The sequence below is a fragment of the Halyomorpha halys genome, unplaced genomic scaffold (genome assembly GCF_000696795.3).
Source record: "Halyomorpha halys isolate HHAL.00 unplaced genomic scaffold, Hhal_1.1 Scaffold1791.1, whole genome shotgun sequence".
Classification (NCBI taxonomy): Eukaryota; Metazoa; Arthropoda; class Insecta; order Hemiptera; family Pentatomidae; genus Halyomorpha; species Halyomorpha halys.
In genome coordinates, this window is record NW_027105162.1 from 297,491 (window position 1) to 325,090 (window position 27,600).

The 27,600-nt window shown below is 28.8% G+C and overlaps 1 protein-coding gene across 1 annotated transcript in view; it reads right to left on the minus strand.

Moving 5' to 3' along the window:
- LOC106690643 (ribosomal protein S6 kinase alpha-5) overlaps positions 1-27,600 on the minus strand; it is a 161,883-nt gene that overhangs the window by 48,692 nt on the left and 85,591 nt on the right. The window contains exons 3-4 of the mRNA XM_014436147.2: positions 24,478-24,696; positions 4,644-4,759 (exon numbers count right to left, since the gene is read on the minus strand). Of these exons, the coding sequence (XP_014291633.1) occupies positions 4,644-4,759; positions 24,478-24,696 (335 nt within the window). The remainder of the gene's footprint in view (positions 1-4,643; positions 4,760-24,477; positions 24,697-27,600) is intronic.

The following is a 27,600-nucleotide window of genomic DNA, read 5'->3' on the forward strand; positions in this document are numbered from 1 at the left end:
GATGATAGTAATGAAATAATTATATAGTTAATTCTTAAATAAGTTAATAAATAATACAAAAATAAATAAATAACAGACAAAGCAAATTAAAATAAATTAATCAAGTAAAAAAAAAATCATTTAGAACACAATTTATCGAAGGTAGAAAAGCTTTCTATTCACGCAAGAAATAATAATAAATAAAGATTTGCTTAGAATCAAAAATGTTTTAGAAATTTTGCAGATTGGGCCTACAAAGGGCCATTTGTAACCGAGCGAGTTAGATCACCAATTTTAACTGGCTCGAGACTGAAACTGAAGCTGCACCGGTTCGAATCCGGGCTGGGATCGACTTTTATATCTGTGGCGGTCCCACGAAATTAAAACTTGACCCTCCTCTATGGTTAAATCAGGGTGGTAACGTATAGATAGACATGCGCAAACAAATTTTCAATCACACAGCTATTTATGATTTATTTTATTGTTAGATGAAATGTGGAGATTAGAAAAAAAAGTAGCCCAGATTTAATTTTATTAAATTCCATCTACTAATTTCGCTTATGCTTTTGACAAAAAATTTTTCTTAAACGATAAATCAAGCACGTGAAAAAATATAAATAATAAAACTTAACTCACCCATGTACTGTTAGAGTTTTACCTGATTTCTTTTTTGTATGGTTAATACGTACTACAAGATCTTTCTATTGTTTTCAGTTCAGATTTAAAACTTTACATTTTTCATCAATTAAGTTTTTTTTTTTTAAAAAAACTGTAATTTTCCTATTTTTTCCATACGAACTTTCCAATACAGTCAGTTTATTGTTATGAGGTGATAAGGAATTGTGAATTATTTGAACTTTATTTATTAAAACTATTTGAGTTGATATTGAAGGGATAAGTATGACAAAAAAATTAAATCAACCAAACTAGAATTGTTGAATACAATTTTTTTTTTTTTTATATTCCATTTACAGTTTGTTTTACTAAATTTATTTAGTTAAATGAAATATATTTCAGTATTACAGAGAAAATTGAGATGTCGTAAATTTAAATTTGTATATATTTTTAAACATATTAACACTGATAGAAATAAAGAAATTTTTCAATTGAAGAATAAGGCAGAAGTAATCGCCTTGGTAAATATTTTCTGTCGATGTTTATATAATACGACAATAGATAACATAACGTGACATTTGGCGGTTGACTAGCGAGTCAGTCACGGCTTTAGAATCCACTATAACAATGGAAAACCTCTTTCTTAACATTTTTCACTTTTTTAAGACGAGCATTATAGAGAATGAGCAAGAGGAAGATTTTATACTTCCAGATATTAATAAAAAAAAAATCGATAATTTTTCGCGAAAATTATTCGCGTTTGTTTCTATGTACAAATGAGATTTAACAATATATCATGAATAAATACTTTATTATTATTCATATCTGCTAAAAGAATAAATGCACCGCTGAATATGCCAGCTCTTCTAGTATTGATTTCTAGTTTTATGGATTATAGATAGTGAATAGGTGCTGAATGTGGAATCTCACATTCAGCACCAATTCAGCTAATAAGATAGTTTTCGGACATATAGATCATAAGTGAGTGAATTTGTATGTTTTTTATAACTTATCATGAAATCGGAATGGAAGCGTGTAAAATAATCTTACTGATCACCAAACTATACTGTATCAAGGATATCTTGTCATGGTCCTCTAAACTTTTTTATTATTAAACCTGAAGTTAGGAATGTGTACTTTTTATATCTGAGAAAATTGATTTCAATGTCATTAAGTAAGATGTTAATCGTTTAGGAAGAAGTAAGTATAACAGTCCTATTCATAGCGTTTTATTTTGTACAAGATGTGTGGACCTCATATTCTTCTGACAAATGTATGAACTACAAAGATCGTATCTGTCTGTGAAATGATTTAATAATCAATTAATTTAATAAATCAGATATGTATATAGTAAAATATTTATACTCTCTACCCCGTGTCCATTTCTAGGTTATATCAATAGAAAATTTATGACGTGATTTATGAAGTGTCGTTACTGTATAGCCTCTGTCCGTATCTATTTCTAGGTTGTATAAATTTAAAAAATATGATTAATTATTGCAGGTACTCTACACGATATCATTTTTTAAGATCAAGTATAGGGGGTACTGTATAGCCAACCTATGCCTGGGTCAGTTTCTGAGTTATACCAATAGCAAAATTTCTGATTAAAATTTTCATAATTTTAGCATTGTTTGAATATACGCAAAGTTTTTGGAATTGAGGTTTCAATATTTCATTTAATACAGTTTATTATTTATCTGTAATAATTATGTAAATTTCAGTCTATTAAAAAAAAAACTATCATAAGAATAAATTTTTTAGTATGATGACATGAAAAATTCTATCACAGCTAAAACATTCTCGAACGATTAATATTCGATGTGAGAGTGCTTTAACTTGGACTATTTTCGCTCTCTTGAAATACAAAAGAAATAAACTGTCTATAAGATAACATCTGATAAAATTATTCAAGCATCTATTCACCAAAGAACACTCGTTGGGATGAGCGTTTGACATAACAAAAGCTCTACTGAAATAGAAGCTGAGTGACGCTCTAGGATCCAGTCCGATGGTTTACACCTCCCACTGATACGAAAATAACCGAAAATATCTACTCTAGTTTCGGGTCTCTTTGTATAGCTGTCCTCGATTCGAAGGAGACTTTTTGGAAACACATATTTCCACTCTATGGTACCGAAATATCCTATATCTATTTATAAATATCTTATATCTATCTAAGATATTATAAATATATATATATATATATATATAAAGAATGTTAATGTGAAAAAAATTAAATCGTACGATTTGAAAACCCTTTATAAACAACAAACAAAATGTTATATAAGAGCCCTGACGATTCTGAAATACAACTTTTTTCTTGAAGATAAAAGAAAAAAAATACTTTGCCATTTCCATTCACTTTTGAAATATTATCGGGTGTTTTCCACGAAAAAAAAAGCAGACTCCCCGTAATAGGAATTCAAGAGCAGATTGGAATTGATAATTAGTCTAATTCAAGTCTGAGCTATTATCGACCAGTTCGGATTAATTACATAATTTATGAGATGAATGTTGAATATTAATTGTCGATAGAGACGTCTGGTTTGCAAGGACTGAACTCTGTAACTAAATAAATAGAGTAGTCACGGAATCACCTACGATTATGACTGATGTATGGGACACCAGGGCTCGTTGGCACTCTTGGTAGCTTGACATTTTTCTTTCTTTTTCTAGTTGGGAACATTAGGGGAATGGAATTTTGTTAACGCTTCGTTAGATGTCGGAGGGGGGGGGGTGAGAGGGAGAGAGAGAATACCTTTGGAGACATCAGTGTTAATAGTGCGTATTCAGGAGGAATAAGTGTCAAAACTTAATTCATTGGATAATAAGTAAATTTTGTAAAGCACACGATTTTTAAATTTCATCACTCATTGTATTCACAATAACTAGTCTTTTGGAAACAATATTTGAGCTTAACAGTAACACTTTTCGTCTATGCTTTGTGTAGGAAAATGAATAATGCCACGTTTTTGTGAAGTACGATTGTTTGAAAAGTTGGCACACGTCCGAAGGAGTATGTTCTGTCATTTCTGATCTCATGCTTCGAAATAATATGTCAACCACTAACTAACTAAAATTGTAGATATTATTTGAAACCTAAGAACACAGATAATGCTTTGATTTTTAAATAAATGAATTTTGAAAAATATTTGTCAGTCATTTACACCCTTAACAGGTGTTTATTTGAAGATCTGCGTCAGAAAACCTATAATTTACAAAATTTTAAAATCAATTCCAACATGCTTTACTTAAATGCAGATTTTTTTTATTTTACTTAGAAATTAATCAATTTTTTTTTAAATATTTATTTATTGCTATTTACAACTGTACATTATAATACATTTAGTAAATCTGATCTAAGTTAAATTGGAGTGTTACAGGGGAGTAGAGAAACTACCCTACCTATTGGTAGCACTCTAATGACATTTTACATTAGTTGGTCTCGTGGCCATCTTCTTTCCAGGGGCCTCAGAGGATCGTCAGGAATGGAAGAGGATGCAAGGTTAGAAACTAGGGGGTTTGAATGGTTAGTGAGTTTATAATGGAAGGAGTGATGTCTGGTTCGGGCTTGATCGGTTACATAGGGAACATTGAGGTCTTTATGTATGATTTTATTTGTGACAAAGTAAGGATCATTGAGGATTTTACAGATGAGGACAGATGGTATTTACTAATAAATATAGACGAATAATTGAAAAATTTTCAGTTATTGTTTAAAAGATCAAAGTTATATTTTTAATTCAAATTAGAAAAAAAAAACTTAATAGGAATCACATTGCATATGGTTTCGTTCAATATTCGACCTACACCTCAGGCACATAGTCCAATCAGCGCGACTTCAGCAAGGAATTGGAATAGCTTTGCGGCATAGTATACCTTCAGCGCCAGGCGCTTTACAAACTATTTATTAATTGTGTAACATTTATTACAATGAATATTAATCTGAAAGTTATTCTGTAAATTGATTATGTTACACTGAACAGATTACACTACAGAATTTCCAGATATTTTATTTTTTTACTTTCATGTGAATATCTTCTTACCTTATGCAAGTGCTCAAGAGCCAGGATTATTTCTCCGATGTATATCTTGACTTGGCTTTCGGTGAAGTGCTCGCGTTGGTATAGGTGCGTGAACAGTTCTCCACCACTAACATAGTCTGAAAAAAATAAATACACAATTATTAAATACCGCAATTACATACATCATATTTCTATTTATATACATATATTTCTAATGCTAATAGAAAAAAATAAAATTAAGAACATATCGACTGACTGTAGTCAGTCAAATGCTTTAATATACTGAATAGTCAACCCAAATAGGTGTTTATACGGAATCCAATGTTTTTTTTTTTTTTTAAATGATGACAGTTGTAGAAATTGGAAATGTAGGAAAGCCACTTACGGATATAAGAGAAGGAACTGAAGCCGATGATTGCCTTGGTTTCCCACTTATACTGGCAATACAACTCTATATAGTGGCAATCTGACCTTTTTCGGAGTCAAGGAGAAACTTAAGGACTACCAATGTTTTTCTTAAAACTATTCTGAGAACAAGTCCTGAAACTGTGTTCAATTGGCACTAATGGTGCGTTTGATGATAATGGTATGAATTAATAATTCTGTGGTATGAATTAATAATTCTTTTTTAATAAACCTAAAACAATCCATAGCATATATTGAATTCTGATAATAATGATGGAGCAATGGAATATGTTTTAATATGATTTTTCTTTTTCAAAGACCTTTGAATCATTGTATTAACAAATTTTAGATTATACGCGGGCTAACCTGAAGGGTTATTCACTAAGGGAGGAAGAACCCGTCAGGAAAATGCGTTTAAGGTTTTAGTGATAATACCATGGCTTTATAGCGACATTATGTAGGTTCTCTTCAGCAAACTTTCAGGAGTTTATTACAGCATGATAGGCGTAAGATAACAGTTTTCGGCCCAACTTCCACAATCAAGAAAATAACTGTCGTTTTTTTAATTTTATACCAGGTTGTTGTATACTAACAACTTCTGTAGGCTTTGGACATATTATTACTTTAATAAGAAATTAGGATTACGGAAAAAAATAAATAATGGAATTCAGGTTATAAACAACACTATATGTATGCACGTCAATGTTTATACGTAAATCGACAATTATTAATTCAAATATTTATTTATTATCAGATGGACTAAAAAAATTATTTTAATGACCAAAAGTTATAATTTTACTTTTTCAACTATCTAGAGTACATCCATGCTTGTAATATATTACTGTTTAACATTTAAAAAATGCGTACATCTACAATTTATAACTTTAATTTTCGTAAAATATGATTGTATATAAATGAACTGTATTTTAAAAACATTTATGGATTCATACTTAAAAAACATGAATTTTAATATTATATATACAAGTATTTAAATAATTTCCTTAAATATAGAGTAAGCTACAGACAAGATGATTATATATTAATATTTTAATAATAATAGTATTATTTTTTATTATTTATAATTGCTTATAACAATTTTCTTTATACTTTTTATGTATATTTATTGTAATTGATACTAAACAGGCATGTCGTGAATGACAATTTAATTTAAATAAGGTATGACAAATAAATGTATATTTTATGATTAATGACTTGTTTTTAAGTAATTTGATACTATTTTTTATAGAATTTAATTAAAGAAATCACTTAATGTTAAAATTTTATGTTTTGCTTTACGATGTCTATTAGTACATAATAATAAATAAATGATAGTAATAAAGTAATTATATTTAATGTCAATTCACTGTCACTAAGTCGCATTCAGTTAGAGTTGTGTAGCGTTTAAATGGTACTGAAGTATAAGGAAACATGGAACACGATTTCTTGAGCGAGAGAAATCTCCACCGCTCAATTACAATCTGTAACAACGCTTTACATAACTTTCTCGGATTCTGTTCTTATTTTCCGAAAATAATCATAGAATGAAGAAAATTCGTGGCAAAATTGGTAATTATGTTTAATTGTTATTAATTTTTGCATTTGAAAATTATAAAATAACTACTTTTATAGTTAAAAAACGACTTTTAACACATCTGAACTATCTTTTTTTACATAAGGTTACGTAGTGTTTTTTTGTTTGTCTTAAGAATAATTTTTCTTTTATTTTATAAATCAGTTATTTGTATGTGACGTTATTGTATAGATATATATTAATATTATACAATTTAATAGTTCATATTATTATTTAATATTTGATTTTAACGTGAAGGATAATTTTTTTGATGTATAGTGGGAGACTGTACATACCACACAATTTCCCTTTATATATTGATGATACTTAGATTTATCTCGTTATGTCTATAAAGTTAGACAATTTATTTATTGAATAATATACAAGTTAACAACCATACACGCAGAGCAAAATAATGAAAAACCAAATAAAATAGAAAGGTAACAATAAAAGAAAAATAAATAAATCAAATAATATTTATTCTAATTAAATAATATGAATACGAGGTAAAGAAAACAAAGTCTACAAGGAAAGGCATATTTCTAAATATATAAGAGAAATTAAGACTAAAATAGAAAAAGCATCCTGACGGCGGAAGAATAATCCGAAAAGTCGATTAAAAAAAAAAATATAAATACGTAGATAAAAAGTGAAAATAGAAAGATATAAATTGTTCACTATAAAGATGTTAAATGTCTGTGTTGTACAAAATTTCAGAGAAATAAGAATCATAATATACATGTCACGTCAAACGTTGGGATGGTGGATATCCCACACCCGTAAGAAAAGTGGCACAAATAAAAAAGGGCTATCTGAAAAAAAAAAATTTTTTTTAAGTACGTTAAAACAGATTGGAATATTATAAAACGTATTTCAAATTTCAGCTATGTTTATACAATGATAAGTGCCTGAAATTAAAAAATATATATACTAATTTAATGTATGTTGCATAATATTATAGGTTTCTGAGCTATGCTCCTTTTCATGCAGGTGACATTTATATGAAAAACTTTTCTCATAAATTTTTTACAAGTTACTCAATCATATAACAATCGAGACCATCTCACTATTGCCATTATCACTCACCCGGATACCTCAGGGGAAACTTCCCAGCTTACAAAGGAAAACTTCATAAACGCTGTCTAACGTCTTATATTTCAAATTCATAACAAAACATCAAAAGTTTGTTATGAGTATTTTGAAGAAGGGAACAAACAAAGAAAACTCTTCTGACAGATGTATACAAAAGAAAAGTAGTACACATTGACTTAAATGTTTCATGTTTTGAAACTCCAGTGAAACTGACTGACTTTTACCAAAGCGAAACGATTAACGCGCCATGCTTTTGTTGGAGAATTCTCAGAGATAACAATCACTTGTGAATTAATTTTTTTTAAAAATTTATTTAACTCTTTTTAAGAACTAAAATCGTCCGTAATAAGAACTTACTTGAACACATTTCACAAAATGGTGAACTAACTTATTATATCATTGCATTTGATGATTATAAATTACATAACCAACGCTTTTATTGAATTCGATTTTTACATTTTTTGGCTTATATGGGTCACATCTTTTCTCAGATCTAGACATTGACACTACTAACCCATACCAAACTACAAATAAAAAAAATTTAAATTAATTACAAAAATTATATTTTTTAAATATATTTTTAAAGATTTTAAAAGTCACCTGGAAACTATTATGTTATTAACTTAACGTTATAGGAAAACATGCCATAAATAATTTAATTTTAAACTAGACAAATTAAACTTTATAATAAATTAATATACAGATGACCTATTAATTAAATTTAATGTATCCTATATATTAAATCCTTTATTGCATTTTAATTCGTTCCTATTATATGGTTTAAGTTAATATTGAAGGTTTTTCTTTCAAACACTGAATTTTTATCTTTATCTAATACTTTTAGTAAACATACATGTAATACATATTAAATTCACTAGAAGTTTAATAATGTCTACAATAATGTATGTGGACGATTTTGTTTTAATAGTATGCAAAACGAATAGTGTTGAATTAAATTTTATTTTAGGGAGGAATGAAAAATGTTTTGGCGGATTCTCATCATGCTATACAAAGAGACGCCCCATTATCCTTTACCTTCGGGTTTTGTTTACATTTATTCTTTCTCAGGACAAATTTATTTCGTATTATTCAACATGGGATTAAGATAATTGCGCTATATTTCATGCGACCGTTGTAAATCGCATTTAACTGGCCTAGAGGAAAGATTGCTGTGTTTTATCATCCGTGTCGAGGAAAAAAAAACTAGTTAGAATTATTTGCATACTCTTACTGGGGTATTTAAAATTAAATTGAGAACAACATATATAACGACTGAATAAAGAGGGATTGCATCCGTAAAATACGATGCATAACTAATCACGCGAAAGTATAACGATGATGTGTTAATGATGATTCTTATTGAAGATAATTATATAATATGTTATAATTACAGACAGACAAAATCAAATTGAATTATACTAAAATAATTATCATAATTGACCTTATTCTTATTCTGTTTAAAATCTTAATGTATCTGTCCAGTAAAATATAATAAAATTTGAAAAGGCCTTTGATTTTCTTAAGATAAAAAATCGTGGCATTCAGGATTAAATGTAGATAATTATAACGAGTTTTGAGGATCATCCTGGGATGACCTATGACTTCATTATAAAATCTGCCCGGAAGTTTTAACCTCTTAACACAATTTTTGGAAAAAACCCGACCAAAAAAAAAATCATTTTATGTAAAAGAAAATACAATTTAGGACATTTTCTAGGCAAAAAATTACAAAAATAATAAAAAAATTTATTTTGGATATCATTCATAATACCTAGATTCCAATGTAAACATAGGCTATAGATATATTCTCGAATCGAATTAACTGGAGCGTACAAGTTAAGGGGTTAAAGAAATGAGGTGGAAAACCCGAATTTGGATGTAGCGCCGCTTACCAATTGAATCACTGAAAAAAAAAAATCAAAATTTTAAATCTTCAGGATAAATAGGCAAAATTATTTTAAAAACTAAGTACTTAAGTTTTTATTAGAGAATAAATAAAAAACATAATTTAATTGTTACCTAATTTAAAAATGTCAAATAGGTTATTGACTAAAGATGAAATTTGGCAAAGCCATAAGAGCCTGGAACAGTTTGATAACCAATGTTAGCTGTGATATTGTAAATAAGATAGAAAATTTATGGTTCAAAATGTTTTAAAAATTAATTAATGATTGGAATATAATTTAAATTGTTACTTGATAGATCATTCAAAATGGCCTGAATGGTCGAAACGTGGGAGTGGCAAGAAAATAAAAAGTTTGAGACTCTATATTGTAAGAATAACTATTGAGTCACTTATAATGATTATTCTGAAGATTTAAAATACGTATATGATCTACAAAGTCAACCACACCATAAGAAATGAATCCACCTCTAACCATAGTTATAATTTTGATTGGCTTCAGTGCTTATTATTTATATTTAAATTCGAAGAGATGAAAATAAAAAAAAATCTTTGTAGCCTTAACTTTTTTTTTCATTTTATTAGTTTTTATTGGAATAACAATAACAACGCAATGTAATAGTACAATAAACCTTTCATTTCAAATTCATATAAAATATCAAGAGTTAATTAACGATTTAAATATAATTAAAGGTGGCATTTCATTAGATGTATTGGATACGATCGGATATATTTGTTAATCTAATAACCCATATTTTGTTAGCGTTTTAGCCAAGACAGCTATCTATGCTGACTGGTTCAGACACGACTTATGTTATATACAAATTACTTCTCACAAGTCTAGTGTCCCTACCAAAATGAAATATTAATCCATATACTGAGAAATTACAACTTTTTCATCATTATCATTTTAATCAGCTTTTAAAATTCGAGGAATTATTTTTAATTGTTACTAAAAATTATTAATTACATTTGTTTTTGGCGTATAAATAAAAACGATTCTGGGAAAACAGAGATTTTTACGAAAACAATTATGATTGTTTATTTGGTTTTGCCATAGTCTTTTCTTGTATATGTTGTTTTAAGTAATTCAAATACGCATTTACATTTCGCCTTTCTACTTAACTTCAAGTTTCCAAAGCTATTTGAAAATGTTACTATGTTCGGTCGCAGAAATGATGGTTGAAATAACTGGATATTTAGCACAGTTTCAACGCTACACTGCTACAAAAAGCACCACTTATCACCAATTTCCCCCAGTAATTGTAGTTTTAATGTAAGTTGGCATTACAGTATTCAGCTCAATCGCAGGATATGTCTTAAATAATAACCACCGGAGACAACTCTCAACCTCTAGAAGCGTTCTGAGGAAGCAAGGACATCAATTACATAACCTCGTTTCTGCTGTCCACGGCTTGTGTGATGGCAGCAGGAAGCCAACGTAGGATTGCTCAACTGATATAATGTCTAGACAACAGTACACATGTATGTAAAAACTAATGACTACTTTAAAAGATTATGACTACAATATTTTCCATTAGTAATTAATGCATGAATATCTTAAATTCTTTTATAGCTTCACCTCTTTAGTTGAAAAAAAAAACTGTTTACCATATATGAGCTTTAATTTTCTTCAAAAACATTAAATATAGGATTTTTAAAGTAAATATTGAGAGTTACATGTGTAGTAAAGGAACGTTTCACAAAATGATGTGTGTGTATATATGTAGATAAGAGGCAAGGAGGTTAAGATGGGTGGGACGTATGGACTCTACACAACAATGAATGCCACTACAGTTGACAAGAGACCTGATGGGAGGCCACAGAATTGTTAGACAGAATCAACAAAGATACAAAAGAGCTGCAAACAGAAAACTGGAAAGTAGTAGCCCAAGAAAGGCAGGTGTGGAGAAGGCTGGTTCAGGCGGCCAAAGATCTACAAGGTCGGATCATTGATTTCAAACTTAGTTGCTATTTTCTTAGTAGATTTTGATTACCCTCGTTATATCAATGTACAATTAAATGCCCTTCAACATCAGTTGAATCTTATTCTCATTTAAATAGTCTGATAGTTATAGTCGCTCATTCTTAGCAGTGATATTAGTCAGTTATGATAATAAATGTATAATATACCTTTATAATAGAAAGTAATAAGAACATACAATAACATATTTAGTCGTAGAAGGTAATAATGAGTATCGAAAAATGCTTAATCAAACTAAATACATAAAAAAATGAATTTATGTTGCTACAGTTGTTATGACCAAATTGAGTTTAGTTAAATGTTTTTATTCAGACGTCGGTTTACAAGTGAAACACCTTAAGCCTAGATTCTCTAGTTTTTAGTTGTTTTTTTTTTCCAGTCTAAAATATTAAACTCCAAAAAAATTATTAATAATATAAAATCTGCATATAAAAAGTAAAACAACTATTTCCATTACATTTAAACAAAAAAATGTTTATCATAAAATATCTGAAACTTCAATTTTGGACTTTGTAGTTTATTTCAATTGTCAAGCCAACGATATATATTAAATACATTTTTACTAAAAGTAGAGTGGTCGTTCAATATGTTGTACAAAAAATTAAATAAATGGCGTATGAGCCGTTTAGTGCAAATGTGATATAAGAGAAAACCGAACTTTTGAGATATTCTACATTTTAGGGGAAGAAATAACAGCTTTATCCATTAAAATTAGTCATTCATAAGCAAATATAAAAACTTGAGAGTATTTAAAGTTAATCGATTCAGTAATTACTTAATGTTTTAATGAAACTGAATTAAGAACAAAATGACTTGCACCACTTTTGCTCTCACGGCTCCCATAATGTAATATGGTGCATTAATCAAACATTAACTAACCTTCCAAAATGTTTTCGAATAAATTAATTTTTTGCATTAACAAGATTCAATTAATGATATATTATAAAAATTGTCTACAAGTAGAATATTCTTTGAATCTTAAAGAGCGAAACTACTAACGAATCACTATAAGGTTTTCAAAGCTTTCATTTCATAGCAATATACTGCATTTACTCCTGAATACCCCACTCGTGTTTCAAGAGCCTTTGTGAGAGTCCTCCAGGCAAAGGGTGACATCCTGGAGAGAGGGATACAGATGAGACATGCCCAGAATATGACGCCTCATTGGCTAAGAGGGACTACTATCTGCCATCTTCACCACGGTTCGGGTATAAAATTCCCCTGATATATCGGGCACCGCCTCCTCTCGAAGAGATATATCAACATATAGAGCTTGCATTATCTGAGAGCAAGAGCGGTGTGGAGTAACCAGGTCGCGACCTAGATCAAAACATGCCCTCGAAAACTGGAACAGTCTGTCCGCTAATGGAGTTAACTTCTCTAATCAACAAAGTGAGCGCTAATTGGTTATCTCATTCAAAAGTAAGAGGAAAATTTAAAAAATAATAATAACGTTAAAATATAAATATATCAGTCCGTATTAACTACTTATTCCAATTCGATTTAAATTATAATCTATTTTCTGTTGTTTATTAGTTTTCATGTCATATTTTTTCTAAAAAATGCGTAATGAATTAATGGGTATATGTTTAATGATAATGTTGTAATAAACATGGCCACTGACAACTACAATGTTTTTTGCGTGACGATGTAAAAAATGACACAAAATAAATTACAGTTCTGTGACATGGATAAATTGATTTATATTGACTTTTTTTTTATATGAATATTCAGAAAACATATTATAATTTCTGGGAAATTATATATTATTACATATAATATATATTATATATGATATAATAATTATATATAACAATTTCTGGGAAATTAAAAACCTCTTTTAACTTTAACCATCCATCATTGATTTATACGATGACTTATTCAATGTCCATTTTTAAATCGATTCCTTGTGTTAGTACACTCTTCAATTTCCCTTATATTATTTTACCTAAAATTATATTAATATATATACTCTCCTCGTCTTGGCTGTATTTATGGTTGCCTATTCCTCAGTGTACTGAGAATACAGATAGATGTAAAAATGGACATTGAATAAGTCCAAAACGTCATCGTATTAATGAATGAAGGATGGTTGAAGTTGTAAGTGTTTTTTAGTTTTCCAGAAATTATAATACGCTATGTTAGAGGAAGAAGATAATTGACCGTATGAAATAGATTGTAGGAAGATAGTCCAGGTGGCGGCGGTCAAGGAAGGTATCAAAATAGTAAAAGAAAACTATTTATTGTTAATTAACGTTTCACCCCGCTTTTCAGGGCTTCGTCAGGACTAATGAAAAAACAAGATACAAACACTATAAGAATTGACTGAACATTAAAATAAAAAACATTTTAAAACAATTGTTATGATTATAAAGTATATAAAAAATAATAACAATTAGTAACTAGCTTCTAGTCCATCTACATGTATACTTCCTTATATAATTATTATTTTTTTCTTTTATACTTTATAACATAACAAATGCTTTGTAATTTTTTTTTATCTTTAAAATAATGTTTGTATCTTGTTTTTTTCATTTAGCCCTGCAAAACGTTGGTTAACAATAAATAGTTTTCTCTTAGTATTTTGATACCTTTATTGACCGCCTTTATCTTCCTGCAATAATATATAATAATTTAAATCCATTAAAATAATTTAGAAAAATAAAACATTTAAAGAGTATATTATTACCCACCCTTATTCAAATTTGTATTAATCGTCATGGGACTGCTAACATGTGTATTAACGCACTTTCGCTTTTGCCAGTTGCGCAGAACTCTCATCAAGCTTGTTATACCACTTTCCAGTTACATCTCTCCTCGACGCTTAAAAGGGCATTATCTCGATGAAAACAATTCTTAAAGATATATATAAAAAAACTAACTAGACGATTAGACTCTATATAAGCCATATAATTATTTAAATATTTTTATTTTCTATATCGAGGAGGAGATCGAATGAAAGCTTTGCGAAGGCCTCAGTCTGTATTTTGGAATGATGTCAACGTTAAGAATAGTTCCTATTTGACACGTGGTTTTAAGAGACGGCAACTTGTTAAGTTGGGAACCCAACCTGATTTATTTCATTCAGAAATAGCTCAAACGTTTATGAATGCGATTTTCTCGGAAATAAATAAATCAAATAGACAACCACGTGGCATAAACACTAATAAAACATATGTAAATACTAATTCGGTTAATTAGTCCGTCTTGGATCGATGTAAAATAATGAAGAGTTGAAATTAAAAAAAAAATATTATTACTTATAAAAATAATATGTATGAGTGGAGCATTAGTCGGTTGAAAATTCATGGAACTAAATTTTTAGTCAGAATAGATAAATACAAGCATTTTAATTATTATTTTTTGAAATTACTAAATAAACTTTCGACAATGAACTATAACTCGTCTTTTGATGTGTTCGTTTAAACATACAATTTAAACCTAAATGTACAAGCTTAAACCTAGCTGATCTTAGCGATTTTTAATTTACGATTTGAAAATAAAGAAGAATCTAATGTAAATTTCTTATCAATTAAACAATTTATTCTAAATTAAATTATTTTGCTATCTCATTTCGGTAGTTAATAGTTGGTTTTAAATAAATACCAACAAATTCAGTTGTTGTTTTTCTGAAAAAGACGCTCTGAACTCCTTAAATATTAATCAAACTGTTTTAAATTGAAACGTATCTTCCAGTGATGGTCTCACAAGGAGCATTTAAACCCCGTTTATCCTGCCAGGGTTTTTAAATGTAAGTTTATTAAAAATGATTAAAATTTTATACGAATTAAAAACTCCTTAACAATCTGAATAATTTTTTTGTTATGAATTTTAAACTACAATTTCAATCTGGTAAAAGATATTAACGAAGTGAACAAAATTTTTTTTTAAAGATATGAAATATTTTCCTTTAATTAAACCAAAGCAGTGAAGAAATACGAATTATGATTAAGCCTTCACAATAATCTGCTATCGTTTAGTGTAAAATAAGATACAATTAGGATAAAGTTTGTGAAACATATAACTATGTATAACTAACATATAACACATAACTAAAAAATATTTTAGTCCTTTTGAAACAAACAATTTTTTTAATTATTCGTCTGATTCATTTGTCTGAAAAATTAGTCACAATTATTTTCTGTAACTAAATATTCAGTCGTCGTGCATCGGATAATTTAATACCGTTATACAAATTAGGTATTTATTATTGTACCAAAGTTATACTTTTATTTTACATTATTATTTATCCTCTATATTTATTTAATAGTTATATTATTATTCAATGACATTATCTTATTTCGGTGAGATAGCCATTGGTCGATGGTCGATTTAGATAAAACACAGCTACCATACTGCTGTCGGGAAGAAAAAAATCTTGTTTCCCCATCTGTTCTGGAGGGCGGATTGATAAGCCCTTACCCTTCGCCAACAAAAAAAAATACTAGAATCCGTTTGTGGTCTAGGACCTTGTTAATAAATTTAAAGGCAACGGACTATACATATGCAAATGGAACAGATGAGCTCAAAACAATGTGATAAAAAGAAAAAAAAACTATGAAACTATGATAATTTTTAATTTTATTTGTTTTTTATATTCAGGAGTTTGTTTATAAAACTGGTATTCCCAAACAAAAATGTTTCATTCATATCAATATATTTCTGAGTAAATAGAATGATAAATTTTGAAGGTCAATTAATCGCGTCATTAGAAACATTTAATTAATTATAAAAAATAAAATGTAAATTTAAACATTATTATTTTATTATTTTTATTTCTACTACGGTTAGAAGGTTATATCAAACATGAAATGTCGACATCTAGCAGAAATTCATAGTAATGAAAAAGAAGTATATAATTTATTTGAGATACTTGGATATTAATCATCAATTGTAATTTATGATTATAAATTATTTATTCAGAAAAGAAATAATTAAAAATTTAGTGTATCTCTTATAGAACTTATATGAACAAGAAATACAATGGAATGGACGAATTAAAAAACTTAAAAATAATTCATAATAAAATAATAATTTTAATTAATACACTCAGAATTACACGGACCTTAGACATTTCATTACTGTATTCTTCTCGACATTAACGTAAGGAAAAATATAATAGAATTCTTTATTTATTAATAATTATGAAAACAAAAAATGCCTATTGATAGATTTTATTTGAGTCGAAACATAGGGCAAAAATGTTTTCTGTTTTGATTAAATGGTAAAACAAAGAAAAAAAAAAGTTTCTGATTATAATGCTAAGCATATATACATAAGTATAGTTATAAACAAAACAAAAGGAATGTAAAATTAGTAATAAATAATGATAAATTCCCAAGATAAAATGTCATTGAAAGAATTAACAGATTTCGAGTTGCTATAATTTAAAATGTCGTTTAATGAGTGAATCAAATTATCACATGAGTATGAACCACATTATATATTTATGTATATTAAAATAACTTTGTTTCATATTTAACAAGCGTAATTATATTAACAAAGGTTATTATTAAATTAGGCAGTATTAATATAAACATGTAACCGTTCAGGACATAAGGTAGCATAATGAATTTATCAAACAATATACTCTCAAGTAAATTAATATTATTTACATTTACTTGTCACGAAGAAGCTAATTTTCAAGTTTATACCTACTGTGGCACGTTGTCGAAATTTCGCAACGTTACAGGGAATGTAAACGTTGCATAATATTGTCAATATCATAACAGCATCATAAATTTTAATCGTCCACGATATCCTTGCCATTGCAAGGTTAAACGTACGATAATTCACACGGAATACAACTAAGAAAAACATTAAATTTGTAATGTTAAAGAATACAATTCTATTTTGCAACTGCATTAGTTATAGATTAAACAAACTTAAGTTAAAAGTTTTTGTTTTGCCAGTGGTAAAAATAAAAAGTTAAGAACCACTCAAATAAAATGAAAAACGGGAGTAAATAAAGCAATAAAGACAGGGAATGTAAGGGATGAAAAGATGTTTCATGGAAAGAGGGGCTAAAAGGAATTGATTGAAGGGAAAGGCCGCTAGAAAGCTGGCGGAGACTGGCACCGAACCATACGCAGCTAAAAACTGAGCCATTTTTTTTATCGTAACCGTATTTTTGTACCCTCTTAGAGCAAGGCTATCATAATAGCCTATAATTGTTAATAATCAATATTCATTACAATTCCCATTAATTATAACATTCATTGATAACGTTCGATTAATGCATTATGAAAAATATTATTAGTTTGAATGGAATAACCAGCTAAGACTAAAGTCTACATTATCAATATATATTATTAATAAGTCTATATTATTAAGATCAGAATATATATGTTTATATTTATCTAGATTTTACAAGAATAAAACAATTAATAAATAAATAACCGCTCTAATACAGATAAAAATATTTTCATTATCAATATTTTAATCATTACACAGATTAGATTCTGTGAATGATTTTACTATCACTAAATAATACTAATAGTATCCTTAACACAAGGTTATTCTGTTTTTTTTTATTTAAGTAAGACATATTAATCATTTAAATAGGGAACGAAGAACCCCATAATAATGAAACTTCATTGAAACAATTACTACTACATGGCATAATAAGATATGCTTAATATTATAGTCATCAACTAACAAGTGTGTACAGGTTTAATAGAATGAACCCTTAATCCGATTTTGATGAAATTGTCAGTGATTGTGCGGGTTGGCACTCAGTTGGTTCCATGTCGTTTTATCAGATTATATCAACTTAAAGGACGTTCGCACTGGCAATTTTCGTGCAAAAATATTAACCTAACTTTTTATGCAAAGCATTAAATAGTTAGAGACACCTCAAACTACAATTTCACAAAATTATAGTGTTGATTAAACGTTTCCTGATGGGAGGGCGGCGCGGTATCTGCCTATGTTACCCAGAGGTTGCTGGTATCATATTTGAATTGTGGACAGGGTTAATGGAGATTTTTTAATAATAAGAAGAAAAGAGTGTGTGCAGGTTAGGAATTGGTTGAAGAGTCAAAATACTTCAAAGTCATCGTAACCTACTTGACTTGAAGTGACCTGAGTCTGGAATCTATAATTTATTGTGATGCACACGGCAAAAAGCTTTGGCACTCTCTTTAACAAAATTTTGTTTGGTCCATAAAAATGTTTTACATTTCTGAAAACTTTAGAACGATCTACAATTTTGAATACCCCTTTTTTGCACAATATTTCTTCTGCCCCTTTATGCATTTAAGTCATAACCTTATTTTCTTCGGCACACCAATATTTCCAAAACGGCTCGTCCAATTTGTTTGTTTTAAAACAAATGATTAAATTAAGGGTATTAAAACAGGGTTGCAACCCTGTAACCTTCAAAACCTTAGCTAGATACAGCTATATTCCCGTATTCCAACAACAGCTTATCCCATAAATTTTAATCACTAACGACAAAATCATAATAAGCACTGGCGTACGCCATTTGTTTTTTTTTTCAAATATTACTTTATTTGAACAATAATAAATAAAAAAAATGAATTAGCACTGTTGTAAGTAAATAAATTAGTATAATAATATGAATTATAAAACATACTTTTTTAAAGAAACATAGAAAGACATGATTTTAATTTTATTTAATAAATATTGCATAACTTTCTAAATTTTAATATAATACAGTTACAAGACAGTTATTAGTAAATATATTTGACATACCGGAGTCACAACGAGGGCCCACTTAAAAGCTTTTAACAGACTAATAAACTCGGATCCGTTTGACCCAGTTCTGCTATAACACTATTGAATAACCTTTCTTTCTCTTTTATAGGTTTAACAGCTAACACTCGATATGTTGTTTGGGTTTTAATTTTTTTAAATGTTCGTTACGAACTGAAAGGCAATCACAGTTTGGTAAAAAAAAATAAAAAATCTACACGAGGCCCTAAAAGTCAAAAACAATACAGGAACAAGATAATTAAAACCCCTCAAACGCTAAAGGACAGTAGGAACGATACGATATTCCGACGGAAAGGTTAAATGTCATCAAAGGAGTAAAAGTCAACCGGAATATAATATCCAGAATTCCTTCTCTCTTCTTTAAAATGTTCTGTACAATTTTATTCTTATTATTTATTTAGCATTCATGAAATAGTAAATTAAGTGTTATACAGACGGGCGGGGGGCGTTAATTTGTTTCAAAGTAATTGCTTGAGAAACTAACGAGCATATAATAATTTATGGCTTTTAAACTTTTGTAAACCTCACATCATAATGTGTTAAATGCTTTTCCTTGTTATTTTGTCGGACAGCGCTATCTAATCACAAAAGCAACCCGACCTCATGGAACAAATGTTCTATAATAGTATAAGATAACTCGTGTTTTCGTTTGTTTGGCAAAGAAATTCTTTGAAGGAGTTTAGGACTTCAAAAAATATAGATATATCTGTATATTCTACATTAGTATTTTATTTTGAGTAATTAATATTTGATGGTTTTAATACATACAATAAAAACTTTTTGCATGCCTATATCCTCGTGTCAATTTCTAAGTTAAAAAAATAGAAAATATGTAATTAAAGTTTTATAAATATTTAAATTTATGCTTAATTATTATAGATACTGAATAGCCTATGTCCGTGTTCATTTTTAAGTCACATTTATAGATTTAAAAATTTTAACAATTGCTTCGAAAATCGAGTAATTGAAACAGACACGAACATAATTGGAAAATTAGCATGACTAGAACGCTTGGTCAAATTGTCTGTATGAATGAAACATTTGTATTGATCCGGTGTAACCCGATACATATAAACTATGTTACGAAATTAGAAGCGGTTTCTGCAAAGAAATAATATCTTATTTATATTTTATTTTCAAAAGACAATATTAAATCGTGAATCGTAAAATAGATAATAACGCTAACGACGTAATTATATCGACAAAAATTAAATTAAAATATAATATAAATATAAATATTCGCTCACTGCTCATTTACTCATGCATTAATACTAATAAGAATAATATTAAAATTAATGTGCCCAGGAAAACAAATTCGTTGTACATTAGTATGAATGTGTTAAAGATGATTTATTTTTAATTTTTTACTTTAGCTGTTTTATTATTTAATACATTTACCCGCTTATGTCTATTTTTATTATTATTTATTTTTATTTTTACTTATAAAAAATTATAAATTTTATTTTTTAAATTACAATTTATTTACAAAATTAATTACAGATCAGATTTAACAGAAAACATAAAAAGAAATTAATAGAATATGATCACAAAAATATAAAATTAGGAACATGAGTGATACGAAGGACAAAATGAATGTGATATACATATTACATTGCAATGATTTTATATATATATATAAAAAGGAAAATAAAAGAGGCTATCTGTATCATAAAAAATACTAATAAGGTCATAAATTTTAAAACCGATTGTAATAAAATTGAAGAGGCCTTATGTAGACATCATAATAACTTAAACTTAAAATAAAAGGGAAAAAGATAATGGTGTAGTCTATATGGAAAAAGGAAAAAAAAAAAACGAGAACTGATAAATACGTGGAAGGATGAGCATAATGCAAATATAGCAAGACTTAGAACGGAGATTAGGAGTATTTTATAGTTTAAAAAAATGACGAAGTGAAATCTATGGATTCTAGACATAGGGAACCAGAAAGAAACAGAATATTATTGTTATAGGGTAGTTTATATAAAATTGTTTAACTAATATTTGAATAATAATGGTAAAATAGATTTTGATTATTATATTATTGTTCCATTTTTTTTTTTTCAAATTGAAGACTGAAGCGTCGGTGTATTGAAAGTAATTTAGAAAATAAAGATACAAATTGGATGGAAAGGATGAAAAATAAAATTAGTAAATATTTATATGAAATATATTACTTTTCTCTTTATCTAATTTTTATATATGGCAGAATAGAGTACTTACAGTCTTAATACTTATTGACCTTGAGTGGGGCAGATTGTGTTATAGCAATAAAAGTTTAATTTTAATAAAATCTTTAAAGGGCAAAATACCCTTATAGTATAATTTTTTTAAGAAATTTAGTGTAATAAATAATAGATATATGGGCAAACCTTCCATTTAACTCGGCGTTTTATATATAAAGGGAATCCGAACTTGATGAAATAATATACAAGTTCCCTTAACCCGTTTTTTCAGAAAAATGTAAAACGTTAAATCAGAAAATTATTTGATGTAATTGAAACATTCTTCATCGAAAGAGCCACACGACTTAATTAAAACATGAAAGAGAGTTCAAGGAAGCCCAACCATGGAAGGATCCGACGACTGAAGAAATAAAACGGGGAGAGAGAAGGCTCGCTATTATGCACTTCTGAGAATACTCGCTGAATAATTTCATAGGGAGAGGAGAAGCAGCCTCGGATCTGGGAACTGTGTAACAGTTCAGGGAAAACTCCAGAGTTCCCTTGAACACCTCCCCGATTTTCAGTAGTTACCGAGAACCTTCTGGAAACAAACCCGGGGCTTTCCTTGTACGATCGATGAAAAGGGGATAAGAGTTTCGTGGATTTAAGTGTAAAGACTTTATTGAAGTCTTGACATAAAGACAATACAGAACATTATAGTAGGTAATATAAATGTGTAATCACTTTATTTTTTTTTTAAATATATACAATGCTGTGTAATAGAAGTTCTTAAGTAGTATTGATAAAAAAAGGGTGCTAAGAATTAAGTAGCAATAAACGGACGAGAGGTTTAAAAGATGTTATCTACACGAAAGCATCACCTACAAAGGTGATGCGAAACATTCCATCTCACACGGTCATTATACTGGGTATAACATTTATACGAAACTGCTATTATTACTTTATTACCTAAATAAATTAATAATATTTGTTTACTATAAAAAAAATTAAAAATACATTTATAGTTCTAACAGAAAAAGTTCATTTTAAGACGAAAATATATTTAGATCCCCAATCCCATTAAAAAACAAACAATTCTTAATATGTAGTGTTAAATATTTATTTCCATTTTTTTTTCCTTTTTTATAACTACACAACAATTAAAACTAATTATACTATTACATTAAAATGTAAAATCAATTTTTTTTAAAAATCATTTATTTACAACTGTATAACATATATACAACAAGTAAATTTCCTGTAGGTGAGATAGTGACATGATACAAACATGTGGAGAATCTACCCATTGATAGAACTCCAATAACATTTCTAGAAGAGAAGATTCCGAGGCCATCTTCTTTTCAGACGCCTAGGAGGATTATTAGGTAATGAAGGACAAGCCAGGTTAGAAACAAGTGGACTTGGGTGTTTGGGAAGTTTTACATGGAAGGAATGGTATCTGGTTTTGGAAACTTTACGCAACATATGGGACATTGAGGTCATGATGGATGACTTGATTTATGACAAAGTAAGGAGCGTTAAGGATTTTGAACTGTAAGGATTGGATTCGGGAGGAATTTGATGGTTCAGTGGAGCCCCAAAGCTCAACTCCGTATGTCCAGATAGGCCTTATAATAGTCATGTAGATCAGTCTTTTGTAATGAATTGACAATTTAGACCGTTTGTCTAGTAAATGTTGTAATAGTCGAAATCGACGAGCAGTTTCCTGTCTTTTCAGTCTTGTATGAAGATTCCATGTCAGTCGTTAAAACCAATTTTAAATTTACAAATACCTTCGAATTCCTCTCGTATCCAATCTTTACAATCCAAAATCCTTCGTAAAATCCTCAATGCTCCTTATTTTGTTACTAATAAAACCATCCATAAAGACCTAAACGTTCCTTATGTAACCGATCTAGCCCGAACCCGATATTATTCCTTCCCTAATAAACTCCCTAACCACCCAAACCCACTCGTTTCTAACCTTGCTTCCTCTTCCATTCCTGGCAATCCTCTGAGGCGCCTGAAAAGAAGATGGCCTCGTGACCATATATTGTAAACTGTTTTTAGAGTTCTACTACTTGGTAGTTTCTCTACATCCTGTATCATATCATTATGATCAAATTTACTGGGTGTATTTTTTTATACAGTTGTAAATATCAATAAATAAATAAAATAAAATAAAAAAAAAAAAAATTACAAATTACTAAATTTTGGTAAGGCTCAACCTTTTACAAAGAGTTAGGAATATGAATACGACTGATCTATTTTTAATGTAACAGTGAACTTATAAGAGTGTGGCCGTCTTAGAATTTTTAGTTTGTTTTAATTGTATTGATAAATTTAGAGTATTTCTTGTAAATATTATTACTAATAAAGTTAGTTAGTTAGTTATAAAGTTAAACTGGGAAGTTATCCCATAACTTCCTCGCTTCTAGAAGTGATTCAAACATTTTATTTAATTTTCTGATTCATCCTTTGTAAATTACTATGTTGATGATTCCCATGTTAAATATAGCTCATTCGTTGGGTAAAAATAATTTTATTATTTTTATTTTTTATTATCATAAAAACAGGAAACTTTATGTCGATTCACACTATTACAACAAATACGGACAACGTTCTACACTTCCAATCCATTACATAAGATTGATCTATTGGCAATAGTAAGGCCTAAACCTTCGAATTCATCTCGTATAAAATCCTTACGTATCTAAAGTTTTTCCTAAAATCCTCAATGCTCCTTACTTTGACACAAATAAAATCATCCATAAAGACCTCAATGTTCCATATATAACCGATCTAGTCAGAACCATATATAAATCCTTCCATTAAACTCACTAAGCACCCAAACCTACTAGTTTCTAATTTTGCTTTCCCCAACATTTTTGAAATTCCTCTGAGGCACCTGAAAAGAAGATGGCCTTGAGACCTTCTAAAATAGAAATGTCATTTCTTATATTCGCTTAATTAGTCTGAACAAAATTCCTGATACTCACCAAGTATGAGATGCAGTTTTGCATCAGTCTGGAAGGCGTAGTGGAGGGTGACCAAGAAGGGACATCTTCGGACAGCTTCCAGAACTTGCCGTTCCGTCTTGGTGTGCTCCGTTGTCTTCTTCTTCTGGACGATTGTTGCCTTCTTGAGGACCTTCATCGCGTAAAGGCGTCCGTCATCCTTTCCTCCCCTCTTCCGGACAAGGAATACCTTCCCATAAGCTGAAACAAGAAATAAAATACATAAATAATTGGATTAATTAGTTCTTATAAAATGTAATTTCATATTATTATAAAAAAATTGCAAGGCCTCATCATACAGCCATGTGTTCAACCTAAGCTGTTAAAGAAAGGTCCATTTGTTTAGAAAACGTATGATTTCTACATTTCTGCCGAGGTTCGACGAGGAAGACTGTTATGAACCCAATAATAACATTAAAATTCCGATATTTTAGTCACTGTTATAGATTTCTAACTTCTGACTTCTTATTTTTTTTTTTAATCGATTAAAATAATGATTAATTTTTATGATAAATTAGCAAAAACGAAAGGAAAAATCTGTTTACAAGACAGATATCTGATTACGTAGAAGATAGACTATTTTTCCTCCTTGAGAGAACCCTGCCCACCCAATCTCAACCCACAAGGTTCTCCCTTAACTTGCCTAGTACAGAAGTAACGAATAAGGCTAAAAAATTAATTATTGTGTATTAAATAAATCAAAAATTCGTATCCATTTTTGTCTCAACACTTTTATTTTTTCACCAGTCCAACGTTTCGGCCATTCTACCCATCCTCAAGGACATCTTCAATATAATTTCTTCCTCACATTAATTTAAAGTTTCTTTTGCAGGCTATTCTGCTCAGGTCATTTTCTTTATTATAAGTTAAAAGCCTATTTTTTAAAATTTAAAATCATTAATATTTAATTTTTCTTATATAAGATTATCCACAATTAATACACTACCATATAACATGTTAATATAGTATGTGATAATTAGATATAAATAAAATTTTCACTGGACGAACATTGATGTGGCAGATGTAGAAAAAACAAATGAACAGCCAAAATTACTTACCCACATAAATACAAATTTGGGAAGTAAAAGGGGGTTTAGTAAATTATAAAAATAAAAATAATTGTTTAAACTGCGATAAGAACTATTTAATGTAGTAAACTCATTTGTTTAAAAGTAATTATTATCCACGTAAAGATTAAACCAATTTTAATAAACAAATGAGTGTTGAGAGTTTATAAATGATCACTTTACCTACGATATTGATTTGTTCTTCTTAATAGAACCGTTACAGTCGTGAAATAGTGTTACTATTGAAAAAAATATTAACTAAATTTTATATTTTCGAAGTTAACAAAAGCCAGTAGCTATATAGTACGAAGAACTCATTCATATATTCTATTATCTCTCGTAAAAACTGCAATACAAACATAATTCCTACGGAACCGTGCGTTGAGATGAGAAGTTTGTTTCAGAGCAAATCTGAAATTCATGAGTAACTTTCGGTGCTTATGAAAGCTTCAATAATTATGATTTATCACGTGAGCTGGTATAATAAAGCCCCGACACTTAAACGGGGAGTAATAAAACTTAAATATCCATCTGGGGGAGGGATATCAGGGCATAAAAAGCATAAATTATTAAATGCTCATTTCCACTTGGGTCAGTATTGATCCTACCTACATATTTAACAATTGGCATTTTACTTAACTCAAAGTTTATGATCCGGTGGTTATTAATTCAACAATATGAATTGAAATCTTGGTTATTTCCTTAATTTTCCCTTAGTTAATCTTAATATAATTTAAAATTGTATAATTTTCTTCCTAAAAATAAACGAAAAATAAGAGACAACAAAATCAATACTAATTGAAAACTGGAAAAAAGGTATATTACCCTAAAAAAATTTAACATTTTCATAATTTTAAATCAAAAGAACATTAATAGAGTGAAAAAACAAGTTTAAATATAAAATTTAAATTTCATAGGGTATTATTTAATTTTATATTTTAAGTTAAATAAATATATTTCGCTTTTAATAAATAGTCCATCTGCTTCGTTAAATATTATATTTAAATACTTGTCATTTTAAATAAACTAAGATCCCGACTCTAGTTACAGTTGTTAATGAAGCCGAAAGTTTGTACAGAATTCAACAACTCGTAGGTAAATAATAATATCACAATAATCATAAATATATCATTCATTTTACATACGAAAAATATGAAAATTCACCACTTGTTTATAAAATAAATTTGTAATTAAAAGGCAAAAACAGCTTAGCGCAGTTATACATAAAATGAAATAAATTCTCAACATCTGTATATTACCTTACTGAATCGTTTTATTCTAAAAGGCCTGTCTCGTTTCGCCAATTTTAAGAGTTACATTAACATAATACTGCTATCAGACTGGTTCCTTTTTTTTTTTTTTTTTGGTTCCTTCCATAATCCAACAGTTCCATAAAGTGAGATAAAATAAGACCAAAGATGATTTTTAGCTTTAACATTACACTGCAAATTTGGAATACATAGCTAAGTCAATTTTGGGGAAATCAGGAAAACAATTTCAGATATATATTATGTATAGACTGTTAAACATATGTGTACTAGAAAGGAGGTAGTCCAAGTTGCGGTATGAAAACAATTTAATAAATAATTTTAACTATTTTTTAAAAGTCAACATTTCTCTTCTCATTAGAAATATTCATCAGGTCCACAAAATAAGATACAGAATAGGTAGAGCAAAGGTAAGGCTATAAAAGCGACGTCTATATTTAAAAATGGTTAAAGTAATTATACCCAGGCTTACCTTTAATAAATAAATAACCGATTGGTATATTGTGAAATCATTTTTTATAAACTATGCGGATAATATCACAACTAAAATCCAAGGCTGTGTCTAAATCATATAGTGATGTAGAGGAATGCTGTGCACTGGATTTTTGTTAGGAAAAGACGATTTTCCAAAAATATGGGCTCGTTCTTCATTGTATATCTGTATTCAATTGTAAAAGTTAAATTGACATGAAAATTAAATTCTGGGAAGCTTAGAGTGTTCCTCTTAAAACATTATCTCTATATAGAGGTTTAAATTAACGATACCGCTC